This window comes from Scomber japonicus, chromosome 3 (assembly GCF_027409825.1).
Source record: "Scomber japonicus isolate fScoJap1 chromosome 3, fScoJap1.pri, whole genome shotgun sequence".
Lineage (NCBI taxonomy): Eukaryota > Metazoa > Chordata > Actinopteri > Scombriformes > Scombridae > Scomber > Scomber japonicus.
Window position 1 is genome coordinate 10,808,499 of NC_070580.1, and position 12,846 is coordinate 10,821,344.

Below are 12,846 nucleotides of genomic sequence, written 5' to 3' on the forward strand. Positions count from 1 at the left end.
CCTTCACACACTTTGGATGAAGGAGTCTGTCGCTGAAGGAGCTCTCCAGTGCAGTCAGGGTGTCTTTCATGGGGTGGGAATCGTTGTTCATCAGAGAAGAAAGCTTGGCCATTATTCTCTCTCCCAACACCTCCACCGGGTTGAGGGGGCATCCCAGGACAGAGCTAGCCTTCTTTATGAGTTTGTCCAGTTTCCTCCTTTCCGCAGCTGAGATGCTGCTGCCCCAACTGATCACCCCATAAAAGATGGCTGATGCCTACAGTGTCATAAAATGTTCTCAGGAGTGTCTCCTGTACTCCAAAAGACCTCAGTCTCCAGAGCAGGTAGAGTGGTGGTTCTTCAGACACCAAGATACAAGATTTTAAAAGATAAAAAACATAAGATTTTTTAAAACCCTACAAAAGAGTCTCTCTGATTTTCTTACAGTACTCCACTGTTTGCTCTCCAGCAAATGACAAATTACACAAGCACACATACGTCAAGTGAAGCAGCACAGGCCGTTGTGAGATGGTCCAGCAAAGGAGGAGGAACCCATTTGAGCAAGAGGCGAGTGAAGTTTATGATGATGTTGATGAATAAATGCAAGAATGAATATCTTTATGTTTATGCCAGATCATTATCCTGAAGCCTAAAACAACAACAAAAGTGTATCCACCAATTTCTTAAAGTAGCTGACAAAACAACTGCAACACATGGCAGCTTGTAAACACACATATTGACTGTATACCAGTTAAAGCTTATAGACACTTTATATTTACTTACACATATAATCCACATAACATGAAGCTCTAATGAAGTTATTCTTCTACTACTTCATCATTTTTACACTCTTAAAATACAAAATGTCATTTGAAATGATTTATTCCTCTGTTCTCATCAAACCAAAATGTATTTTTCACTGAAGCATTATTTTTATTTTTGGTTAAAATCTGGCTGTATTATGAGCTGACTGGTGTGACACTGTGTCAATAGCTGTCAGAGTCAGAGTTTGGTGACAGTCCTGTAAACACACTTTCAGACTGAGCACAGATATTTTCTTCCAGCCTTACCAGCAGAAGCTTTTCTACCTCAGGACCTCTTGCACACTGAGCTCAGGTCCATTGGTCAGTACTCCAGGACAACACACACACACACAAAGGCCCACACCCACGCATGCACACACTCACACACACACACACACACACACACACACACACACACACACACACACACGCACACTTTTTGTCCCTCCTCTCCTGGGCAGAGAGCTTTTTTCTCAGCAGTGAAGTCAGCCAGTGTTCAGTAGAGTTTTGGTCATGTCTGGACTGTTGGGTGTTCAACAACTGCTGCTATGTTGCTGCGCCTGCCTCTGGCTGCCCAGCATGGTCTGGGGGGCTCTGGTCATCTCCCGGGACCATGTAACTGTGCAGGTACCTTCACACACAGACTCTTTTATACCATGCTCTTAATTGGAAATGACATTGTTTTATTGTTGTTGTTTAATTTTGCCAATATTCATTTTATCTGATAGTAGTTTACAGCTTAAAACCTACTCAGTTGTGCTGTCATGTTACTCCGTCTAACTTCTCCTCTTGTATGTATACATGTGACACATGCTGTAAAACTAAGTGTGTGAATGAGTGTTTTTTTCCTACAAATTAGATCATGTTATGCCAGTAGCTTTTCCTAATACCTTGTTGCTCTGCTCTGCTGTATTTGCATTTCAGGACACAAGAGGAGCTGCCAGATCACTGCAGGTATTTAGCAGAAATACTGTATTTACAGACAGACAGTCGCTTCAAGTATTTGTTCATTTTTATTTGATGCAATTTCTTTATTAAGTATTCAGCTACCTTGACATGTTTCCAGTTCTCAGTACATTAATGTAGTGTTCTCATGCATTGTGTCGAAACTCTGACTAAACACCAAGTTAAACCATCGCCAATGAAGACAGAGTTGTAGTAAGGTCAACCATTTACTGTCACACCTCTTCAATTTTTTTATTTATTTAATGCAATTTCACTGTTCATCATTTTCTTTACAAAGTATTCAGCTACCTTGACATGTATCAAGTTCTCAGTACATTAAAACATACAGAGACCTCAAAAGAAAATGAAAAGCAAACAAACAAAAAAGAAAAGACAAAAGGGGAAAGGGGAAAGGAGGAAAGGGGGAAAGGGGGAGGTGGACATGTACAATGTAATCATATGTATAATTTAAGTGGGAAAGAAAAAGGAAGGGCGAGTTTGAATGTATGTGATGTAGGATGTGCTACTTTTTCAGCCTGATCTAAAATGTATAGAGTCACTGTTCTTTTTTTCTTACAGAAAAGAAGTACAAATGATGGCAAGGTAAGAAAATAGTTCAGATCTTCATCAACAGTAGCTACACTATCCATGCAACCAGCACCCAGGTTGACTCACTCAAACAGTCATTACAACACTCCCAAAATGGAATCAGTGACATAATGTATTTTTTTAATGTTTTCTAGATGTAATCATTTTCTTTGGCACAAATCAGGGCAGCAGACTGTTGGCTGGACTCCATTTGGAATGACATTTTAAAAGATAGTGCTCTTTCTTACAGTATTAAAATACTATATATGAGGGGCTTGTGATAAGGTTGTGCATATTGTTCTGTTGCTGTTCTCATCTTTTTGTCTCTTCCTCTCTGTCACTGTGTCTCAGGTAGAGCTGTACAGTGTGACAGTGGACTGCACTGTGACGTCTCGTTTCGCTCACACTGTCATGACTTCGAAGGCTTTGAATAAAGCAAGCGCTGCACAGGAAATTTTTTTTGAAGTGGAGCTTCCAAAGACCGCCTTCATCACCAACTTCAGCATGTCAGTCTGTCTCCACTCCTATTTCCACTTTGCCTACATTCCTGACGAGATTTATCCCTGCTTCGCTCTCTCTCGCAGATTTTTGTCAGAGACACAGTTTATTTACTCAGTTTTTCATCCTCCATTTTTGGATCTTACAGGGAAATAGATGGTCAGGAGTATGTTGGAGAGGTGAAGGAGAAAGAGAAAGCCAAGAAACAGTATGAGAAGGCTGTTTCCTCAGGACAGACTGCTGGACTGGTCAAGTATGTCATTTAAGATGAAAAAGACCAGCCACACCACCCCCTCACACATACTAAAGCAACATAGTGTATCTAAAGTACTTAAACTGATCCTTTTATCATCAGAGATGGTCAGTTTTGTCTGTGTTTTGATTAAAGGGCTTCTGGAAGAAAGATGGAGAAGTTTTCAGTGTCGGTCAACATTGCATCTCAAAGTAACGTGAGTTTCATTCTGACCTATGAGGAGCTCCTTCAGAGGAAACTGGGCCAGTATGAGATTCTGACCCGAGTTAAACCCAAACAACCAGTCCAGGAATTTCAGGTGAAGCCATGCACACATCCTGCGTCTTTATGATTTCCTGTCTGTGTCAGATATTGTAAATGAGGGGTTTTGCTCACAAAATTAACTCACTCACACACAATGTGTGTGTGTGTGTGTGTGTGTGTGTGTGTGTGTGTGTATGTGTGTGTGTGTGTGTGTGTGTGTGTGTGTGTGTGTGTGTGTGTGTGTGTGGACATAGATTGTGGCAAACATCTTCGAGCCTCAAGGCATTGCATATGTTGATGCTCAAGCAAACTTCCTCTCCAATGATCTGCTCCCCCTGGTGGAGAAAACTGTCACAGAAAAAAAGGTACATGCTACAGAAAATAAGATCTTGCATCTTTGTGTCTCTGTTTTAATTTTCAAAATGAAGGTAAAATTGGTGTGACTTCTTGTGTTCAATAAAATGAACAGAGAACAGAGAACTTAAGAAGGAAGAATGGATCAATCTGAACGTATTTATCATCTTCTTATCCACAGGCACACATCTCTTTTTCACCAACTATGGACCAGCAGAGGAAATGTCCAGGTTGTGATGAGACACTGATCGATGGAGATTTCATCATCAAGTATGATGTGAACCGTGCAAAGGACCTCGGAGACATTCAGGTCAGTAGTCAACAAATTCAGAATCACCTGAGTGTCTGCTGTCTGCATGTTTATATCAGGCTCACATATAAAATAATGCAGGATAACTTTAACCCTCTTTGTCTGGAGGTTCGGTTCAATTAAAAATTCTGTGTAACAAAGTCAAGTGAATCATTTTTCTGGACGAGAAATGACAACAATTACAGCCTTCTTTCAGTCTTTTGTGTGTATTACTGCTCTTTGTGATCTCTTCCCTTCAGCTTGTGAACGGATACTTTGTGCACTTCTTTGCTCCACCTGACCTACCCAGAGTCCCAAAGAATGTGGTTTTTGTGATTGACAAGAGCGGTTCAATGAGTGGAACAAAGATACGCCAGGTAAGAGACCATTCAGATGTCTGCACACACGTCAACAATATATATCACTCTTCAAAGATAATGTGGTTCTTATACATTGTTGCACACATGCATGCATTTTGGCCTCTGAATTTGTAACTCTTTGTAGACCCGAGAGGCACTATTGGCCATCCTCCAAGATCTCCACGAGGAGGACCACTTTGCCTTTATCCAGTTTAACAGTGACATCAGTCCTTGGAAGGAATCACTCACCAAAGCAACCAAAGAAAATGTGGCTGATGCCATGGTCTATGTCAGAGGGATAAGAGACAATGGAGGTTAATAAAAAACATGTGACAACAGCTTTAATGCCAAATATCATCTTTATTACCTAAATGGGAGAATTAGTTTTACTAAATATTTTGTGTTTTCCTCCTAGGAACTAATATCAATGATGCTGTGTTGCGAGGTGTGGACATGATTTTGCAAGACAGACAGGAGGACAGGCTCCCAAAAGGGAGCGTTGACATGATTATTTTACTGACTGATGGAATGCCAAATTCTGGTGAGCATTGTGTAGTTTACACTGCAAGTAGTGTGCTTATATATATATTTAACATTGAATTTGTGCCTGTTATATATGTGCTTCTGAAGGTGAGTCCAGAATCCCGAAGATCCAGGAGAATGTGCGTTCTGCTATTGGCGGGAACATGTCTCTGTTCTGTCTTGGATTTGGAAATGATGTGGATTACTCCTTCCTGGATGTGATGAGCAAACAAAACAAGGGACTGGCCCGCAGAATCTATGAGGGCTCAGATGCAACCCTTCAACTCCAGGTGGAGGATTGAGGCTACACATCTTTGTGCCAGTAGTTTGGTTTTCTTGAGCCCAACACAAGGATCGGGGTGTATTATCCAAAATAGGCAATATTCCTCTGGAAATGTGTAACAATTAACATATATAATTCTAATAGAATATATTTATATGGCACACAAATAAATGTATATGAACAAATTTGCATATAAATCTTTTACAGGGTTTCTATGATGAGGTGTCCAGCCCTCTGCTTTCAGAAGTAGACTTACGTTACCCCGACAACACAGTGGACTTCGTGACCACAAACCACTTCAGCCAGTTGTTTAACGGCTCAGAGATCGTGGTGGCCGGTCGGCTGATAGACAACGATCTGGACAACTTCATGGTGGAAGTGTTCGGCCAGGGGGTGAGAAAAAGAAACATCAGAAAGTTAGAGATGGTGCTGAGGTGCAGAAAAGTTTTTTTCCCCAAACACTGGGCCTTGTTCAGCAATATTCTCTTCAATTTCTATTAAGAGAAAAAATAAGAGAAATCAACTCCAGATGCACCAAATGTTCTTAACCACCCACATCTGCTCTTACCAAGGTGTGCTGAATGATGAATGCTATTTCTCTTACCTAAGAGAAGAGCAAAAATAAGAAAACATAGGTGAATCTGAGAAATCAATGGGTACTAACAAAATAAGAACAAATCGTGGACATGGATGAAAATAAGAGGGAATTTGTTTGCATATGGTTTCTTGCATGATGCCCATTGTTTCTTCTTTTCTCTCACCGAAAGTTTGAGGAGGACTTCCAGGTGCAGGGCCAGGCCAGTGCTCTGGAGTGGGATGTGATGTACCCAGACGAGGAGTACATCTTTGGTGATTTCACAGAGCGCCTGTGGGCCTACCTCACCATCCAGCAGCTACTGGAGCTGAGGTCAGTTTAACTGATTTTACTCAAACCCTGAAATGCTCAACCTCAGATATTATTATTTCCCATTGGTCTCATGAAAATGTCCAGTGCGGTAACTGGTGTGTATTTTTTTCATTCTCACAGCAAGACTGGTACCCCTGACGAGAAAACCAACGCCACAGCCAAGGCCCTGGACATGTCACTGCAGTACAGCTTCGTTACCCCTCTCACGTCCATGGTGGTCACCAAGCCTGACACTGAGGACGGCCCAGAAAGCCCTCTCATTGCTGATAAGCTGACTGAGGGTAAGGGAGTGCAGAGAGGGTTTAAAAAGTATCGTTGGATAGGCTTTTCTTAATGTGGCATAATGGCATTGACTGCAGTCAAGTAAACCTGCAGCACATTGACCAGAAGCACTGGATACGGAATTGAACTTTTAAACACATCATTTCTCTTTACTCACTTACACCAGCAGAGACTGGAGCTCCAGTCTGAACTGTGGAATTTACAAATTTGTTTTTGTCCTTTTTTATCAGAGCAAAGACAACTGGCAGAGAGAGTAGGTAAGACAGTCTTTTATTTTAAAACCAAATGGCATATAAAATATTAAGTCTATTGCCTGTATTGCTTTTTTTTAACCTGGATTTTTTGTAACTGTATGCAGCTTATCGCTACCCATCATATGCTGCTGCCCCACCCACATATTTTGGTAAGTTGTGTCATTTTATGGCTCATCTTGTTTGGGCACAGCTAACTCAAAATCACATCTATTTAAACCATTTTGTGAATTAATGTCATATTACCTGCAGTGGACGGAGATCCTCATTTCATGATAGAGCTGCCAGACAGAGATGATGCTTTGTGCTTCAACATCAACGATAGACCAGGAACCATTTTCAACCTGGTCAGAGACCCAGCATCAGGTCAGCAGAATCCTGATTAAAACCATGACTTTCTTACTGAAGATGTCTTTTTTTCACTAAACATATATACACCTTGTAGAACAGAATGTAAATGAATGTCCTCTTTATAACTTGGACACTTTTAACTCCTCACATGTGTGCCAGTCAATCATTCCCTGCAGTGAAACAGTGAAAGGCTCAATCTCTTGTTGTTTCTTCAGGCATTTTAGTGAATGGCGAGATCATCGGGGACAAGCAAATCCCACCCGATGGTAAAATTAACACCTACTTTTGGCGTTTTGGCATCATCCACCAGAAGCTGGGTGTGAGACTGGAGGTGAGCACACAGGACATCACAGCGTTTCAGGATGGCAAACGGGTCAAGCTGCTGTGGTCTGATACAGCCTCCCTCAAAGGAGCCAAGTGAGTGGCTAAAACTACCAGATTATCATCTCCTTTAGGGAAAGACCCAAATACTTGAGAGATATGACAATATGATGTGCCCATTCATCCACTTCATCTGCCCCTTCTTTATCCTTCAGTGTGGATCTTCACTTGACCAAGGATCGTAGTCTAATGATAACTCTAAGAGGTTCTGTCAAGTTTGTGATCCTGCTGCACAAAGTATGGGCGAAGCACCCATACCACCGGGACTACCTGGGTTTCTACACACTGGACAGTCACCTCCTGTCTCCCTCTGTTCACGGTCTACTAGGTACAACATGGCACACTTGTTAGAAATAGATTGCATGGTTTATTTCATTTTTATTATAATTTACAATAATGTCTCATCAGGGCAGCCAAAAAAGTAACTAATAGATCAAAGAATTTCTGTTAGAAGTTAAATATGTTGTATATTGTTGTATATTAAGTCACTCAATGGATAAAAATATCACAAGTGAATAAAAAACAGTCAAAGCACAATTCAATTAACCAGTCTAAGACATTAAAGCTGCATATATTAATTTTAGAACACTGTAGATTAAATGATTACATGTAACATGTAATGTGACTGAACCTTTTTCAGTGACAATGCCAAATATGCAATTTTATCAAAGTAAAAAAGAGTTTTTCCATTGTTAGAGAAATGTTGATATTTAGAAGATAGTTTGTCCTTGACAACAATGATTTTTAAAATTTGGTAGTTTAGTGCCCCCTTTTTTACATATTACACTGAGGTTGAGGATAACAGCAATCATCTTTATGATGATGTGCAGCTCAATGCATTTTACAGCAATTAAAGTTGCTAAACTAAAATGATCTGATCCTAACAAATATTTGCATTAATCATTGTTCTTCATTCTGTAAATTGTATCTGTATAAACAAAGCGATACTTTAACCCAGTTTTATTCTTTGTCATAGAGAGAAATCTGCTAGGACTAGAGTAAAGTGATGAGAAAAGAAATGATTTTCACCCCCAATGGTGGGTCTTTTTCCAGGTCAGTTTTACAAGGGGATTGAATACGAGGTCTCAGACTTGCGTCCAGGTGAAGTCCTAGAGAAACCAGATGCCACCATGTTTGTGAAAGGACAGGAGCTCAATGTGACCAGGTACATCACATGCCTCAAAGTTTGCATTTATTATGTACTAAATGAATAAATGTCTGTTGCTTTGTGTTGTTTTCATTGTACAGTCCTAATCAGGTCTACATGATGTTTCTGTCTTGGTCCACAGAGGCTGGCAGAGAGACTTCAGGAGGGACGTGAAGAACGGAGAAAATGTTCCCTGCTGGTTCATTCACAGTAATGGAACAGGCCTCATCGACGGAGAGGCTTCAGACTACATTATGTCTGGCCTTTTCAAAAGATTTTAAAGTCAGTCTTATCACTGTTGTTCCCATGAATCACCACTCAAATTCATACAATAAAACATACTTAAAATAAAATCTGCCCACATCTTAACAGACTAAGTTCATAGCATTGTGTAGAGAATTTAATTTTAGTCTTGGATTATAAGAGGTGTAACTAACACTATCTCAAAACTGAAATAAATAAATGTTCTTAATAATAAATATAATAATAAAAACAAGAGTTCTTAAAAAATGAACACACGCTGGGGTTTGGGTTTTTTTGTTTTTAAAATGGTAGTTTCCCAATTTGTTCATTACATGAAAGTTTTTGCTTTGGTTATCCCTCATTTTTCCTGACAGACATGTTTGACTTTCTGAATGTGTCATAGCTTGTTGTACTTTTATAACAGAAAATGTCAACATTTGAGTCAGTGACTCACATAAACATGAGGGTAGTGGAGGCAGCAGAGGGTCTGCAGCACAGAGCAACAACAACACTTGTTTTCAGCCAAACCGGGAAGAAGCCCCTCTGTTTCCCAGCCATGCCTGCAAGGTGGACAGTCCTGCTGGGTTTGTGTCTATATCTGGCTTCCACCTCAAACCCAAGGAGCTCTGGTCATTTCCCGCTGAGATGCAGGTAAATAAAATGATATATACTGTTTGTATATACTGTTTACAAAAGCAATATAACATAAACAATAATTGCAGCTCTAAGTAGCAACTATTTTCCATTTTCTCTGAAAATGGCATAAATGGCTGTTTAGTGTGCATCGTTACTAAGGTTGAGCAGAAAAACACAAACTACTTCAGAGAATCAATGAAAAAGATGGCACCGTCATGTTTGGGAACATCAAATCTTTTTGGAAAGGTACTGTCAGAGAGGAACCCAAAAGCATGACACAGACAAAAATACAAGTAGCAGGGTAGCAAAGTTTTACTTCGTCAAGCACAGGCAGGGTCAAAACCGGGAAGACAGTCAACCAAGTACAGAACTCCCCTACCATGTCACTGGGATTTGATGAGGTGACATACTGTATAAGCAGGTGCCCCATTGATGAGCCGTGGTGGTCTGGAGGAGGGCTGAAGAGGACTCTCATTGGCAGCTTTGATCCTGGAAACATGGAACATGGGATGAACCGGCATGAATGAAGGCAGACAGCAACAGGATTGATGACTTTGGACATGGGAAATGGACCCACAAAATGAGGAGCCAACTTCTGGGACTCCACTCTGAGAGGAAGGTCCCATGTAGACATCCAGACATGTTGCTCTGTTGTGTAACAGGGTGCAGGAATGCAACGTCTGTTGGCAGACCGTTGGTAGCAGAAGAGTGGAGCGGGCCAGCGTCCAAGTGTGCTGACACTGTCGGATGAACACCTGAACAGAGAGAACACTGGCTTCACACTCCTGCTAAGGAAAGAGTGTGGTTGGTACTGGTCCGTGGTTGGAGACTGGTGGCAGAACTGGGCAGGGTATTATGAGCGTAATCAATCCACAGGAGCTGCTCTGACCAGGAGGAGGGATTGCGGGAGGCAAGGCAGCGCAGAGCCATATCTATCTTTTGATTCATATACTCAGCTTGACCATTGATTGATTGAGGGTGGAAACCAGATGACAGACTGACAGAGGTCCCCAGCAAAACTCAGACCAAAAGCAAGAGGTGAATTGTGGTTCCCGGTCAGAGACCACATCAGAAGGAAGGCCAATGCGGCGGCAAACAGGAGGTCCAGGCCTTATTAAAAACCTCCTTAAGGTCCAGATACTCTTTGGGAACTCCGGACAGATCTGGAAATTCAGAGATGGCAGTCAAGCTCTGAACTCTGGAAAGCACCTGACTGTACACTCAGCTCATTACAGAGTGACTCAGAGTCGGCTGGGTTCATAGTGGCCAGATTGTTCTGTCAAGAAAGGTACTAGCAGAGAGGAATCCAAAAGCATGACTCAGACAAAAATACAACTAGGGTAGCAAATTTTTACTTGGCCAAGCACAGGCAGGGTCAAACCCAGGAAGACAATTCCAAACAGGAGCAGGCAGAAACTCAAGGTCCAGGTAATCAGGCAGGAGAAGTCAAACCAGGGTAAGCGGACTCAAAAACAGCTGGAGAGCTTGGCAGAATACAAGACAATCTGGCAGAGGAGGGAGGACTAAATGCGGGACTAATGAGCACATGGGCTACAGGTGAGGAGATGGGCGGGGAAAACCAGGTGCATGGTATGAGGGAGGCGGGATGTGAAATGACAGGAGAGTTAGAAACAAAACAAATCCATACAACAAAAACTAAGGGCTAGTGTTACTTAACGTAACAAAAACACCTACAATTACAGGACAAATCCTTAAAAGCAACAAGATAATAGGCATATGTTTATGTTTGGGCAGAGGGACATTAAGCACAAAGTAGCTTCATATAAAAATATTCAGCAGAATGTCAAGTTGCATTTTGTTGCTGACCATAGACATATCATGGCCTTTTAACATTTTCTTCTCATAGATTTGTTATGCTATGTTATTTTAACATACAGAGACCACATCCTTTGGAGGCAGAGGTCTTATCCTACTAATATAATTGGAGGGATATAATTGGGATGTTGGTCCGTCTGTCCATCCGTCTGTCCTTCTGTGCGTTCACCTTTCGCCAGGGAGGCATTGCATATGGCATTTTTTTCACATTTCATTTCATGTCAACTTCAATTTCTATTTCAATGTTAAATAAATAGACTGCAGTTCTACTTTTTATGTTGGACTCCGCAGCTACTGCCACCAGGAACTTTTTTTTCAGTCTGTGATGTATATGCATAGAGAAACCCTACGTATGGGGTGTGAACGACAGGTGGAAAAGATTATTTACTTTTCAGCTGAGCGCTGTGAGGACACTCAGCAGCAAATGAGACCGAAGAGATCATTGGGGACACCTGCAGCTACAGGTACTCATACTTTCCAATGAACCCTTTCAGACATTTGTCCGTAACCAACATGTTGTCCCTGGTTATGTATATCTAATTTCAGACAACATTCTGACTTTTAAGGTCAACAACGAGTCATGCATGCATGCAGTTCCATTTGATACACCTCACATGCATTTCCTGCACTGCTGTTATGTTCTTTTGGGAGACATATAATTATATATAAAGATATACATATCTTCTGTCATCAATCCATAAACCTTTGCAAGTTCTCCTTTTGGTTTCTTGTATACTCTTTACCATGTAGTCACATACATTTCTTCACTGAGTTAACAGGCAGCTGAGTGAAGGCCTTGATTGGTGTTTATAGAGCATTCTGACACTATCTGAAACTGGATGACCTTCTAAACATTTAATATGGTTTATTTTTGGATTAAATAAATATATTTTGTTAACTGATTGCTAGATGTATCTCCCTTTTGTTGATGCCACTTGATCCAGGTCATAACAGACAGAAAATGCGTCATCAATGCAGGAAGTGGTGGTTGTTTGGTAACAGCATATGACTTTGACCTGCCTCTCTCAACAGTTGGAATAGCTCAAACATGTATATGGGTCAGTGACAAATAAGAGTTGGCAAGATGAGCGATTGAGAATTTAAGAAAATGGTTTAAAAGCAGCATCAAGTTTGTTAAAATGTAGGCTTCATTTTGTATTTGTTGGTTTTATGTCATTTGAAAAGACATGCACCATTTTTTACCAAAAGAAAGACTGAATGCTCCTGAAAATGTCAAATGGTGTAACCACAAAAGAATGATAGATATTAAATATTTTATCCACCTACAGTATTTTTAAGTGGACTTACAAATAATTACTTGTTAAAAAACAAAATTGAAATGGTTCCTCATTGGCATGATTCCCCAGACTAAATTTAATATTTTGAACAATTGTATTACATTACCTTTATTTGACATAAAAAAAGATATGTAAGATAATGCCAAACTAGTTGATATGATGTTTTATTCATAATTTAGCGTTTTTAAGCAACTTTAATTATTTGGTACAAAGGTTACACCACTTAGACATTTTTGCTATATTCCTCTAATATATTCTCTCTAAATGTATTAAAAGCAGGAATTTTATGCTGGGTCCACAAAAAAAGAATGTGTGCAAGTTATTCATAGGTTTATTTTCCCATTTTAAACCCTTTAAATTTGACTAAACAACATGGACACAAAAAAACTTAATTGGCC

The 12,846-nt window shown here is 40.5% G+C and overlaps 1 protein-coding gene across 1 annotated transcript; it reads left to right on the forward strand.

Annotated features, from left to right (window-relative positions):
- Positions 1-1,268: 1,268 nt before the first annotated feature.
- On the forward strand, positions 1,269-8,949 carry LOC128355945 (inter-alpha-trypsin inhibitor heavy chain H3-like). The gene is made up of 22 exons (XM_053316335.1): positions 1,269-1,409; positions 1,707-1,736; positions 2,307-2,330; positions 2,667-2,821; positions 2,962-3,066; positions 3,202-3,364; positions 3,564-3,674; positions 3,845-3,973; positions 4,213-4,329; positions 4,457-4,625; positions 4,727-4,852; positions 4,942-5,123; positions 5,324-5,509; positions 5,884-6,023; positions 6,144-6,304; positions 6,536-6,562; positions 6,664-6,708; positions 6,809-6,922; positions 7,123-7,324; positions 7,444-7,616; positions 8,342-8,453; positions 8,578-8,949. Exons 1-22 carry the CDS (start codon positions 1,296-1,298, stop codon positions 8,714-8,716), a joined length of 2,724 nt encoding a protein of 907 aa, XP_053172310.1. The 5' UTR covers positions 1,269-1,295; the 3' UTR covers positions 8,717-8,949.
- Positions 8,950-12,846: the final 3,897 nt, after the last annotated feature.